Source organism: Myotis nattereri, assembly GCF_964212035.1.
Source record: "Myotis nattereri genome assembly, chromosome: X".
NCBI classification, from domain to species: Eukaryota; Metazoa; Chordata; class Mammalia; order Chiroptera; family Vespertilionidae; genus Myotis; species Myotis nattereri.
The window spans coordinates 13,349,034-13,363,617 of NC_138078.1; the positions used below are offsets into that span (position 1 = coordinate 13,349,034).

A 14,584-nucleotide genomic window follows, 5' to 3' on the forward strand; every position below is an offset into this window, starting at 1 on the left:
TATCAGCTTCGAAGTTTAAGCTTTATTACAAAGTGAACATCATGTTCTTTGCTACCCAAGTGTGTGCTTATCATTGTGTCTATGAAATTTATAGGTTCCTGGTATAAATTTACCCGTCAATCAACTGACATATTTCTTCGCTGCCGTCCTCATTAGTGGTGTTGTACATGAAATTGGACACGGGATAGCAGCCATTAGGTAATGATATTTACCTTTTTATTTCTACTACATGCAAAGCAGCTTGCATTTAGGAGGTTTTATTACTAAAATCTGCTACATTTGATATTTTTCTTTCTGTGCATGCTACCCAGTTTTATCCGTAATTATTGAGATACCTTCTCTTTTGCAGAGGAGATTTATATATTAATGAATATGCTCAGTTAACCGTATGTATAACTATAATCTGGGTCTTTCTATCTTTTGCCTTCTACCAGCATGGTTATATCCTCATGGTGCTTCATGATTTTCATCTAATCCTGAAACCTAATCTTTCTATTCATCATTGGGTCAGAATGATACCTTTGCATTGCTTTCTTAGTACTTTGTTTGGCTTATCCGTTGAAATACTTTCCTGCTTTAACTCATGGCCTCTGCTAACTAGAGCAAGAACATTGAAAGCTCTGGGTTTGTTAACAAATTTCATAGCCTATTGAAACACCGAAGAAGATAAGGGAGGATGAGAACTGGGACTTCCTTCAAGTATCATGTCCTCTTTTTGTTGTGACTACCCAAATGTATCATGATTATAGCTATTTTAAAGGATCCTAAACCTATAAAATCATGATGGGTGAGAAGGTGAGTCACAACTCCCCTTCACTCCCACTGATAATTACTGCCATAAGGAGTACACATGCTGATGGGTATGTGTTTTATCCCTTCGGTGTATGGACCTGATTAAAGGTTTTAGATGAGAAGATTTAATCACTTATTACTTTCCACTTGCTTATGAACAAGAGTCTATAGATTGGCAATAAACCCTCATCTTGACAGATCACATACTGCTACACAGATGTGCTATGTAGTGGTTTAAGTGGGTGGCTGCCCTTTTTTAAAATCTCTTTCACCTTTGCTTCCACATTTTTAGCCTTGCAGCCCTAAGGGTTTTACATATAAAAGAATTGTTATTAACAGTTTAATAATTCACAGTATAATGTGGTTAATTTTTTAAAAAATATATTTTATTGATTTTTTTACAGAGAGGAAGGGAGAGGGATAGAGAGTTGGAAACATCGATGAGAGAGAAACATCGATCAGCTGCCTCCTGCACATCTCCTACTGGGGATGTGCCCACAACCAAGGTACATGCCCTTGACCAGAATCGAACCTGGGACCCTTCAGTCCACAGGACAACGCTCTAGCCACTGTGCCAAACTGGTCAGGGCTGGTTAATTTTTTTTATAAAATCACAACTGCTGATATAAAGTGAATTATACAGTCCTCTGATGTATTTAGTACTAAGTGATAGCACAGTGTATTTATATAGTGCTTTTTTCAGAGTAACTATTTGGTCTTAGGAGGCTGTTAAGTATAATTCCATTTTTAGAGAATGAATTGATATATAGTTCTCCTAAGGAAAGTCTGAGCATAATGCATTTTTAACAGTACCTCGTTTAATGTGAATAAACCTCTACATTCATTTATAATAGCACAGACAGCCCTAGCAAGTTTGGCTCAATGGATAGTGTCAGCCTGCGTACTGAAGGATCCTGAGTTCGATTCTGGTCGAGGGTGGGCACGTACCTTGGTTGTAGGCTCATTCCTCAGTCTTGGTCGGGCCATGTGTGGGAGGCAACCAATCAATGTGTCTCTCTGACATAGATGTTTCTTTCTCTCTGTCTCTCCACCTCCCTTCTACTCTTTCTAAAAATCAATGGAAAAATATCCTCGAATGAGGATTAACAAAAAAATACTAGTAATATAAAAGCTAAGACAAATATAAATATTTAGATAATGTAATTGAATTATATTTTCTACTGTGTCCTCGGAAAATAATTCAGACTAAACCATAAAAATGTTATTTAGTTTCTCATAGAAATATTAAACTTTTCTTTACATATATATATATATATATACTAGGGGCCCGGGGCACGAAATTCGTGCACTGGGTGGGGGGGGGGTGTCCCTCAGCCCAGCCTGCCCCCTCTCACATACTGGGAGCCCTCAGGCGTAGACCCCCATCACCCTCCGATCGCCTGATCGGCCCCTTGCCCAGGCCTGACGCCTCCGCCAGAGGTGTCAGGCTTGGACAGGGGACCCCCATCTCCCCCCGATCACTGGCTCTGGCCCCCGCCCAGGCCTGAGGCCTCTGGCCCAGGAATCATGCCTGGGCAGGGGACCCCCATCTCCCTCTGATCGCTTGCTCCACCCCCCGCCCAAGCCTGACGCCTCTGACCCAGGCTTCAGGCCTGGGCAAGGGGACCATCATATCCCCCCAATCCCCGGCTCCGCCCCCCACCCAGGCCTGATGCCTCAGCCAGAGGAGTTGACCCTCATCATCCTCCGATCACCAATCACCGGATCGGCCCCTTGACCAGGCCTGAGGCCTCTGGCCTAGGCGTCTGGACCGGGCAGCAGGGACCTGCAGTGGCAGCGGGGTGCGCCGCAATCGCACGGGCTCCGCCCCTGCCCAGGCCTAACGCCTCTGGCCTAGGCGTCCGGCCCAGGCAGCGGGGACCCGCAGCTGCAGCGGCCCCACGATCGTGGGCTTTGCTTTAGGCCCAGGCAAGGGACCCCTAGCTCCTGGGAATGCCAGCTTCGACCGTGCCCAGCTCCCATCGCTGGCTCCACCCCTACTTCCTGCTATCACTGGCCAGGGCGGCAAAGGCGCCTGATTCTCCCATCATGGCCGGGGGGCAGGGCAAAGGCGGCCCCAGGGCCGCCTTTTCCCTGCCCCCCAGCTCTTAGCTCCCCCCTGGGTTTCCGATCACTGTCAGTGGCAGGGGGCTTCTTCCTGCTTTCCCTTTCACCTCCCTGCATTGTGCCTACATATGCAAATTAACTGCCAATCTTAGTTGGCAGTTAACTGCCAATCTTAGTTGGCAGTTAACTGCCAATCTTAGTTGGCAGTTAACTGCCAATCTTAGTTGGCAGTTAACTGCCAATCTTAGTTGGCAGTTAACTGCCAATCTTAGTTGGCAGTTAACTGCCAATCTTAGTTGGCAGTTAACTGCCAATCTTAGTTGGCAGTTAACTGCCAATCTTAGTTGGCAGTTAACTGCCAATCTTAGTTGGCAGTTAACTGCCAATCTTAGTTGGCAGTTAACTGCCAATCTTAGTTGGCAGTTAATTTGCATATAGCCCTGATTAGCCAATGAAAAGGGTAGCATTGTACGCCAATTACCATTTTTCTCTTTTATTAGTGTAGATATATGAGTAATTTCAAGCTATTTGTTCAGCATATTTGTTTCTAAGAATTTTCAAGTTAAAATCCTATTTCAGAATTTCATTTTATAAAATGCAGTTTCATAGATGACCAAATATGTACGTTATTGTAAAATTGTGAGATAAATGATAGCTAGATAATCATATATGTAGGATAACTTTTTGACTGTCCAGAGAGACTTGTTTTTCCAAGTAAGAATTTGCACTATAGTGGGAAGTACTAAAATTACGTACATTATTAATTTGAAAAGTGCAATACTCGTGCTAAATTTCTTTCTCTATGTGATTTCTTAGGGAACAAGTTCGATTTAATGGCTTTGGGATTTTTCTCTTCATTATTTATCCTGGAGCATTTGTTGATCTGTTTACCACTCATTTGCAACTTATATCACCAGTCCAGCAGCTAAGGATATTTTGTGCAGGTAACAGATTTAAATGTTTTTATTCTTCTATGTGTTGTTAGTGGTTTTATGGAAAATACTCAAATCACAAATTAAAAGCATCTCATCTTTCGGTTGATAAATTCAGTTTATAAGAATCTCAGTCAAAAGTAGTAGAGCAAGCCCTAGCTGGTTTGGCTCAGTGCACAGAGCATCGGCCTGCGGTCTGGGGGGGTCTTGGGTTCGATTATGGTCAAGGGCACATGCCCAGGTTGCAGGCTCAATCCCCAGTAGGGGGGGCGTACAAAAGGCAGCTAATCAGTGATTCTGATCATTGATGTCTCTCTCTCTCTCTCTCTCTCTCTCTCTCTCTCTCTCTCTCTCTCTCTTTCTCTTTCTCTCCCCCCTTCCTCTCTGAAATCAATAAAAATATATTTTAAAAAAACAACCAAAACCAACATAATTTTAAAAAGACAAAGTACAATGAGTTGAACATACCATGTGAATAGAAAATATGACTAAAGCATTAAATGAAGACAGAGCAGCACTTAATTATACGGAGTATAATCCACAATGAAAATGTAATTGCTGCAAGTCTTACTGTATCAAGTAACAAATCATCAAAACGAAAATGGAGAAAGTACAAAGAAAGCAGCAGGTATAAGAAAAGAGACTCCTATCTCTTGATACTTGGCACGTAGGTATGAAAAAGTCAGATCATAAAAGCTGTTAATAAGAAAAAAATAATTATGTCAAAATCGTACCATAATTTATTTTCAAGTGCTCATAATACATTAAAAATTGTCCAGTTTCATTCAAAACAATCATTGCAGTATATTTAAAAGTAAAAATGAAATAATGTATAAAGTTTTGCTAAAAGGAAAATTAACTGCCTTCAATAGTTATGGAATAAGTGAAAGTAAATCAGATAAGCAACTGAAGAAGTGAGGGGAAAAAACTATAAAATGGTTCAGAAATTATTATAATTTGTAAGGATATAGGCAGAAAATAATAACTGGAAAATAAAAATTGGAAAAAATAAAAACTGTAACTGTTAAGTCCAAGAGTTAGTTCTTTGAAGGAAAAAAAAAAAAACAACAATGGGAGAAAGCTTCTATAGACAGAGTTAGCAGTCAGATTGGGGAATGACAGTTGATAGAAAATTAAAAATTATAAAAAGGCTCTTTGTTCATCTCTGCAAAAAATTTTCAAAATCCTGGATAGTTATTTAAAAAATAATAGCCTAAATAAAGCCCAGAAAGATAGAAAAAAAAAAGTATATACACAGGTTAATTACAATGAGAGAAATTAAGAAAGTTGATGAAGGATGCCTCTGAAAGTTTCGTAGGTGGAATTCTTTCAAATCTTGCAGAAGATTTTTCTTTTTAATTCCAATTTAGTATAAACTTTCCAGAGCACATAGAGAAGGAAACTAAGATTTTTTCTTAGGCCAGTAAAACTCAGATAAAAGCACCAAAAATACTCTGCAGTCACGTTATGTATCTAAGCAAAGCAAGGATAGTTCAACATTAGGTAGTCTATTTGAATATGGGAAGCATTATTAAACTTTAGGGGGGGGGGAATCCTCATATCAGCAGGTATTGAAACATATTTAATAGAATTCAATATCTATTAATGGCTAAAAAACAAAAATCTTTAGTGAAAGTAGAAATAGCTGCATACTTACTAATGATATAACACTTCTTAGACAGTGTTTTTCAACCTTGGCTGCACATTAGAATCACCTGGGAATCTTTTTAAAATCCTGATTTCTGGGCCTCATCCTCCGGAAATTCTATTTCTTTGTTATGGGGTGGGGCCACAATATTAGTGACAAAGAAACAGAATTTCCGGAGGATGAGGCCCAGAAATCGGGATTTTAAAAAGATTGCCAGGTGATTTTAATGTGCAGCCAAGGTTGAAAAACACTGACTTAGAAGCATTCCTATTTAAAGGACAAGACAAGCAATTCCGCTGTCAACTATCACTGATACTATTAAACGATCTATAAGTGTGAATCAGTGCAATTAAATAAGAGGGAAAAGAGTATGAATATTAAAAAGCCCCCCTCCCACCAATACTGTTATACACCCGAGGAGGAAGATGGATAAAATAAATGGAAATGAAATATAGAAAAATTCAGTAAAGAATCTGGTTCGTGAATTAATATTGAAGAAGCAATAGCGGGTAAACGGAGCGGCCGGTTAGTGAATTAATATTGAAGACGCGATAGCGGGCGGCCGGAGCGGCCGGTTAGTGAATTAATATTGAAGAAGCGATAGCGGGCGGCCGGAGCTGCCGGTTAGTGAATTAATATTGAAGACGCGATAGCGGGCAGACGGAGCTGCCGGTTAGTGAATTAATATTGAAGCCGCGATAGCGGGCAGACGGAGCTGCCGGTTAGTGAATTAATATTGAAGACGCGATAGCGGGCAGACGGAGCGGCCGGTTAGTGAATTAATATTGAAGACGCGATAGCGGGCGGCCGGAGCTGCCGGTTAGTGAATTAATATTGAAGACGCGATAGCGGGCGGCCGGAGCGGCCGGTTAGTGAATTAATATTGAAGAAGCGATAGCGGGCGGCCGGAGCTGCCGGTTAGTGAATTAATATTGAAGACGCGATAGCGGGCAGACGGAGCTGCCGGTTAGTGAATTAATATTGAAGACGCGATAGCGGGCAGACGGAGCTGCCGGTTAGTGAATTAATATTGAAGACGCGATAGCGGGCAGACGGAGCTGCCGGTTAGTGAATTAATATTGAAGACGCGATAGCGGGCAGCCGGAGCTGCCGGTTAGTCAATTAATATTGAAACCGCGATAGCGGGCGGACGGAGCTGCCGGTTAGTCAATTAATATTGAAGCCGCGATAGCGGGCGGACGGAGCTGCCGGTTAGTGAATTAATATTGAAGCCGCGATAGCGGGCGGCCGGAGCGGCCGGTTAGTGAATTAATATTGAAGCCGCGATAGCGGGCAGACGGAGCGGCCGGTTAGTGAATTAATATTGAAGACGCGATAGCGGGCGGCCGGAGCTGCCGGTTAGTGAATTAATATTGAAGACGCGATAGCGGGCAGACGGAGCTGCCGGTTAGTGAATTAATATTGAAGCCGCGATAGCGGGCAGACGGAGCGGCCGGTTAGTGAATTAATATTGAAGCCGCGATAGCGGGCGGACGGAGCGGCCGGTTAGTCAATTAATATTGAAGCCGCGATAGCGGGCGGACGGAGCGGCCGGTTAGTCAATTAATATTGAAGCCGCGATAGCGGGCGGCCGGAGCGGCCGGTTAGTGAATTAATATTGAAGCCGCGATAGCGGGCAGACGGAGCTGCCGGTTAGTGAATTAATATTGAAGCCGCGATAGCGGGCAGACGGAGCTGCCGGTTAGTGAATTAATATTGAAGACGCGATAGCGGGCGGCCGGAGCTGCCGGTTAGTGAATTAATATTGAAGACGCGATAGCGGGTAGACGGAGCTGCCGGTTAGTGAATTAATATTGAAGACGCGATAGCGGGCGGACGGAGCTGCCGGTTAGTGAATTAATATTGAAGATGCGATAGCGGGCAGATGGAGCGGCCGGTTAGTGAATTAATATTGAAGACGCGATAGCGGGCGGACGGAGCTGCCGGTTAGTGAATTAATATTGAAGATGCGATAGCGGGTAGACGGAGCGAAGAGGCTGGAGGGGTAGCATACGGGTATGAGCGTGACCTGGTACGAACGTGACCGGGTATGAGCGTGACCTGGTACGAACGTGACTGGGTATGAGCGTGACCTGGTACGAACGTGACCCCACGCATGCGCCAGGGTATCGGGAAGCGCATGCGCTGGGTGCCAGGATGCCCAGAATTCCCCGCGTCTAAGCCTAAACCGCCAGTCAGCGCCACTCTCTGCCCTTCGCGCCTTTTCTGCCGAGCGGAGCGGAGCGGAGCGCGAGCCCTCCCCCGCCTGGGGCCTCGCGCTCTTTCTCTCAGCTTTTCCGCCACCTTCCGGCTGCCCCGCCCTGCGCTGCCGCCTAGTCTAGTCGTGTGAAAGCGAAAGCCTCGTCAGAGCTCTCAGCCATGGCTTCAAACAACTTTATCTACATCACCCCAGAAGACATGGAGGAGGCTGTCGAGTTAATGGAATTACATCAGGTACACCTAGAGACTATTGCTATGCAGGATATTGCTGTGGACGATTTTGCTTTGGAGAATATCGACATGGAGAGTCTCGCAGTCGAGAGTATCCCTTTCGAGAATATCTCCATGGACAATATCTCTTTGGAGAATATCTCCATGGACAATATCCCTTTGGAGAACCTCGCTATGGAGAATATTTCTTGGGAGAATATCTCTTTGGAGGATTTCTCTGAGGCGGATGTCGCTGTGGAGAATATCCCTTTGGCGGATTTCTCTGAGGCGGATGTCGCTGTGGAGAATATCCCTTTGGCGGATTTCTCTGAGGCGGATGTCGCTGTGGAGAATATCCCTTTGGCGGATATCTCTGAGGCGGATGTCGCTGTGGAGAATATCCCTTTGGCGGATATCTCTGAGGTGAATGTCGCTGTGGAGAATATCCCTTTGGCGGATATCTCTGAGGTGAATGTCGCTGTGGAGAATATCCTTTTGGCGGATATCTCTGAGGTGAATGTCGCTGTGGAGAATATCCTTTTGGCGGATATCTCTGAGGAGAATGTCGCTGTGGAGAATATTCCCGCAGAGCTCACAGCGATGGAAACCGTTGAGTACCAGGATATCAGCGGCAGTTGGGTCCACGGTGGCCACCACAGTTCACCTCTGATGGCGCTGCAGCCGTTCATGGTTAACCCGAACGAAGGGAACCACGACCAGGAAATGATCATGGTGCAGACCCCGGAGGAAGTCGTGGGCTATTTCGAGTCCGACAACGAGCAGGCTAGCAACTGCCAGGAGCAGCCGGTGCCTGTCCCGGTGGAAGAAGAAGCCTACTTCCAGGAAACTCCGGCTTCCCCGTCTGACTCCGCGGCATCATCGCTCAAGAAGCCCAAGAAGCTCCGCATCGGTCAGCAAAGCGCCGCCAGCCACGATCAGCAAAGCACCACTAACGGCGGTATGAAAAGCACCACCAGCAGCGGTAAGCAAAGCAAGAAGCACAGCAGCCACGGAAAGAAGCTCCGCATTGGCCAGCAAAGCGCCACCGACCACGGTATGGAAAACGCCGGCAAGGGTAAGAAACGCACCGCCAAAAGTGCGGCCGGGGCGGCGGGAGGCAGCGGCTCGGAGGAAGGCAACAGAAAGTGGGAGCAGAAGCAGGTGCAGGTCAAAACCCCAGAGGGTGAGTTCTCCGTCACCATGTGTTCCCAAGCTGGTGAAAGCGATCAGGAGATTGAAGGACAGAGTCCGGTGAACTTACCGGACTTAGCTCCTGATTATTCAGAGTATTTGACGGGAAAGAAACTTCCTCCTGGAGGAATACCTGGCATTGACTTATCAGATCCCAAACAGCTGGCAGAATTTATTAAAGCGAAGCCCAAAAAGTACAAAGATGACATTCTAAGAACAGTACCTTGCCTTCATAAAGGCTGCGGAAAGATGTTCCGGGATTCCGCTTCTATGAGAAAACATCATCACACCCACGGTCCTAAAGGCTACATATGTGCAGAATGTGGCAAAGGTTTTATTGAGAGCTCAAAACTAAAACGGCATCAACTGGTGCATTCTGGAGAGAAGCCCTTTCAGTGCACATTTGAAGGCTGCGGAAGATACTTTTCCCTGGATTTCAATTTGCGTACACATGTGAGAATCCATACAGGTGACAGGCCCTATGTCTGCCCCTTCGAGGGTTGTGATAAGAAGTTTGCTCAGTCAACTAACCTGAAATCTCATATCTTAACGCATGCTAAGAACAAATAGCCAGTGAAAAGGAGAAAAGATCCTTTTTTGATTCTTATATATCTAAGGGTCATGTTTTCATAGATTCGTTTAAAAAGTTAAAAATATATGTTCACGTTGTTAAGATGTCATGTTTTAATAGAGTAGTAAAAGTTAAAGGTTAAAAAAGTGAAAAAAAGGTTAAAATATGTATAAGATTACATTGTTCTGTAATATCATTTGGAAAACATGGTGTTTTGTCAAGTTTGATCCCAAGAAAGGATAATTCATAGACTTCACATCAAAAGACTTTTTATGCAACTGTGCTTAAAATGGGACTTTTCATATTCAAGTTCACCTATTTACAAATTTTTAAAGTTCTGTATTTTCCAAATGTTCATGTTTATACTTTTAGGAATATGTTTAATAATTCTATGGAAGTTGATAACTGCTTACTGTAGATTTTGTTTATGAGAATGAACGGTCATATACATACATGAAGTATTTTCCTGTTTAAAAAGAGGTTATATAGGTTTTGTTTGCTATCTTAATTTTGGTTTTATTCTTTGCTATTAACATATTTTGCCTAACTATCTTTTAGCTGCATGAGTGATGTATATGTAGTATTGAATAGTAGATGTGGTTAGTACTGTTCGTCAATTTAAACCCATTTTAGTCAATTTAAACCCATTTTAGTCATTTTATTTCTAATACTGCCAAATAGTGTTATTTAGTGTAATTTCTTTGCTTCTTCAGTTAGAAAGTGCTGCTCAATTGTAGTTGTATTGTTTTTATAATGACTTTTATAACATTTGTTATGTACACCTTATATAATAGAAAAAGCAAAAGTGAAATACCTGTTCTAAATAAAGAAAAAAAACACTTGCCTGTATAAATACCATAGCTAGAAAACAGGGAGGATGCTACTGGCATCTGGGGAGTAGAAGCGAAACATCCTGCAATGCATAAGGAATTATCTGCCCCAAAATGCCAATAGTAAGAAAACCTGCTCTAGAGAAAGTAAAATTGTAATGTATTCCTTTAATGTACTTATAAACATTAATGGACAAGAGGTTGTTTAAATAAAGGAAATGTGTTTTCAACCACCGTTGTTGCTTCTTAACCATCATGGGCAAATTGGGACTCTAGGGGGGTGGTCTGGTACAAGTTGCATCCCTGTCTCAAGAGAGGAGGGGAGAGGAGGTTGCCCAAATAATCAGGAATCAGTGCTGCTGAATTACCCGCTGATTTGTTCGGAGGGAGAGTTAATGAGGATGCAAGCATCTAGGTAATCCTGGTAGGCTTTTTCATCCTGGCTTGGAAGGAAAAGCTGAATTTAGCACATATAAGGGTCACAAAGCTAATCAGTGGGAATGTTTTGTGGAATTGTGTTGGGACTAGCAACTTGGTGGGTGATGAGGTTATAGCTGTATTCCAAAATTAGTTTCATTAGAGTAAATTTCAGTGGGTCAAAGAATTAGTGATTTTTTTGGTTTGTTGTTTCAATTGTGTTTTTTAAGTGATGCCATGAAAGTAATACAAGAAAACACAGGTATCTTCTATAATATTGAACTGGGAAAGGCTTAGTACAAAGGAGCAATTTGACCACACCAACATTTAAAATGTCTGCAGCCTTAGCTGGTTTGGCTCAGTGGATGAAGCAGGGACCTGTGGACTGGGGTCCCCGGTTCAATTCCGGTCAGGGGCGCATGCCGGGTTGTGGGGGCTCAATCTCCAATGGGGGTGTGTAGGAGGCAGCCGATCGATGATTCTCTCTCAACATTGATGTTTCTGTCTCTCTCTCCCTCTCACTTCCTCTCTGAAGTCAATAAAAATACATATTTGAAAAAGTAAAATGTCTGCATAGGCAGCCTATAAACCAAACCAAACAATAACCTGGATGAAAAAATTTAAATGCCTCTTACAAAAGACCAAATTCCTTAATATGTACATTGCAAATAATAATATATACATATTAGTAAAACAAAAAGCAACCAAGTCAAAAAATGTAAATAGGGAATGGATATGGTTCTCAGACAAAGGAAATAGAAATAGCCTTTTAACAAACATGAAAATGCTCTTCTAAGTCGCTCATAATTAAAGAACTAGAAACTAGCTCTAGGCGGTTTGACTTAGTGCAGTGGTTGGCAAACTGCGGCTTGGGAGCCACATGCGGCTCTTTGGCCCCTTGAGTGTGGCTCTTCCACAAAATACCGATTTCTGCGCACAGGCCACGAAGTTTCAATCGCACTGTATGTGTGCACCCGCACTGGTATTTTGTGGAAGAGCCACACTCAAGGGGCCAAAGAGCTGCATGTGGCTTGCGATCCGCAGTTTGCCGACCACTGGCTTAGTGGATAGGGTGAAGGGTCCCAGGTTCAATTGTGATCAAGGGCACATATCTCGGTTGCAGGCTCCTCCCCGGCCCGGCAGGAGGCAACCAATCGATGTGTTTCTCTCACATCGATATTTCTCTTTTTCCCTCTCTCTTCCATTCTCTCTAAAAATCAATGGGAAGCTGATTTTTAGTCATTCCTCCAGTGATGATTTAAAAAAAATAAATAGAAATTAGAACAAATATTTTACTTTTCACCTAGCACATGGCAAAGTCTAAAATTACAATAGCATCTGGTGTTGTTTCGAAAGTGGGAAAACATGCCAGTTATGAGAACATAAATTAATACAAACTCACTGGAGGTCAATTTTAATGCACATATTTTTGACCCAACAATTTCATATCTGTGTAATTTTTCGTACCCTCACAGATGCGTATTTAATTAGGTACATAACAATATGAGCAAAGCTGTTGAAGCATTGTATGAAAAAGTTAGTAGGGAACCTTATGTCAATATGTTTTAAAAAAATGGGTTACTCTGTAGTGGATATAAGAAATGGGATAGGTATGAATGTGCAGATAAGGGAAAAGTCCAAAATTGATAAATGAAAAAGCAAAGGTAATTTGATACCTTTGGTGTTTTTAAAAGAACTGTGTATAGAACAGAAAATACTGTCATGTGTCCTGGACTAGACTTGCTCTGGATATTTTTAGAATGTAACAACTTAAAGCACTCATATAGGGGTAGCGGGGTCCATCTTACAATGTGAATATGGTGTGTGGAACATATTAGCTAGATATCTGGCTGCTGTAATAACCAAAAATAGCAGGCTTAAATTCTTATAAAACATTTCACATGTAAGTAGCTCAGCGCTGATATAATTCTACTAGGGGCCCGGTGCACGAAATTCGTGCACTGGGTGTGTGTGTGGGGGAGTGTCCCTCAGCCCAGCCTGCCCCCTCTCACATACTGGGAGCCCTCAGGCGTTGACCCCCATCACCCTCCGATCGCCTGATCGGCCCCTTGCCCAGGCCTGATGCCTCCGCCAGAGGTGTCATGCTTGGACAGGGGACCCCCATCTCCCCCCGATCACTGGCTCTGGCCCCCGCCCAGGCCTGAGGCCTCTGGCCCAGGAATCATGCCTGGGCAGGGGACCCCCATCTCCCTCTGATCGCTTGCTCCACCCCCCGCCCAAGCCTGACGCCTCTGACCCAGGCTTCAGGCCTGGGCAAGGGGACCATCATATCCCCCCAGCCCCCGGCTCCGCCCCCCACCCAGGCCTCATGCCTCAGCCAGAGCAGTTGACCCTCATCACCCTCCGGTCACCAATCACCAGATCGGCCCCTTGACCAGGCCTGAGGCCTCCGGCAGAGGTGTCAGGCCTGGGCAGGGGACCCCCAGCTCCCTCCAATCGCAGGATCGGCCCCTTGCCCAGGCCTGACGCCTCTGGCCTAGGCGTCCGGCCCCGGCAGCGGGGACCTGCAGTGGCAGGGGGCGGGGGGGCCGTGATCGCACGGGCTCCACCCCTGCCCCTGCAGGACGCATCTGGCTGAGGCGTCCGGCCCGGGCAGCAGGGACACGCAGCTGCAGCGTCCCCGCGATCGGGGGCTCCGCTTTAGGCCCAGACAAGGGACCCCTAGCTCCCGGGACTGCCAGCTTCGACCGTGCCCAGCTCCCATCGCTGGCTCCACCCCTACTTCCTGCTATCACTGGCCAGGGCGGCAAAGGCGCCTGATTCTCCCATCATGGCTGGGGGGCAGGGCAAAGGCAGCCCCAGGGCCGCCTTTGCCCTGCCCCCCAGCTCTTAGCTCCCCCCTGGGTTTCCGATCACTGTCAGTGGCAGGGGGCTTCTTCCTGCTTTCCCTTTCGCCTCCCTGCATTGTGCCTACATATGCAAATTAGCCGCCATCTTGTTGGCAGTTAACTGCCAATCTTAGTTGGCAGTTAACTGCCAATCTTAGTTGGCAGTTAATTTGCATATAGCCCTGATTAGCCAATGAAAAGGGTAGCATCTTACGCCAGTTACCATTTTTCTCTTTTATTAGTGTAGATGATTTGGGCAACTCAGGCCTTTTCTGTCTTGTTAGCTTATAACACTCAAAAAAGAGGGGACATCTTACAGTGTGAATAAGGTATTTGGAACATGTATTAGCTAGGTATCTGGCTGCTGTAATAGCTAAAAGTAACAGGCTTAAACTCTCATAAAACATTCTAAATGTAAGTAAATCAAAGCTGATATAATTTTGTGATTTGAGGGATTCGGGCCTTTTCTGTCTTAGCTCTGCCGTTCCCAACATGCAGCTTCTTGGTTATGGACTCAGGTTTAGCTCCCTCCTATGGCTACATTCCAGCCAGTAGGACAGGGATATTCCCATCATTTCCACTCACATCCTCTTGAGCACAACAGTCATATAACCATACTCAGCTTCCTGAGAGTCTGGGAAATGTCTTTAGGTTGCATTTCTATCATTACAGAATATTGGTTCTCTACTGCTGATGTTATCACCCTCCTGAGAATGTTTGGAATGTGTGGGGTGGGAGGTATTCATTGGTTGTCTGACAGGGGAGCAGTAACGGTATTTAATGGATGGAGCCAGGCATGCTAAATATCCTGTGATGTTAAGGACAGACTTGCTCAACTAAGAATCATGCTACTCAGA

General features: G+C 44.5%; 2 protein-coding genes across 2 annotated transcripts in view; both read left to right on the top strand.

Annotated features, from left to right (window-relative positions):
* The window catches only part of MBTPS2 (membrane bound transcription factor peptidase, site 2), a 58,709-nt gene that overhangs the window by 19,590 nt on the left and 24,535 nt on the right, over positions 1–14,584 (top strand). The window contains exons 4-5 of the mRNA XM_081081964.1: positions 95–198; positions 3,676–3,803. Coding sequence (XP_080938090.1) covers positions 95–198; positions 3,676–3,803 — 232 coding nt within the window. The remainder of the gene's footprint in view (positions 1–94; positions 199–3,675; positions 3,804–14,584) is intronic.
* On the top strand, positions 7,819–11,583 carry YY2 (YY2 transcription factor; the record flags this gene model as incomplete). The annotated part of the gene is made up of 1 exon (XM_081080990.1): positions 7,819–11,583. One exon carries the CDS (start codon positions 7,819–7,821, stop codon positions 9,628–9,630), a length of 1,812 nt encoding a protein of 603 aa, XP_080937116.1. The 3' UTR covers positions 9,631–11,583.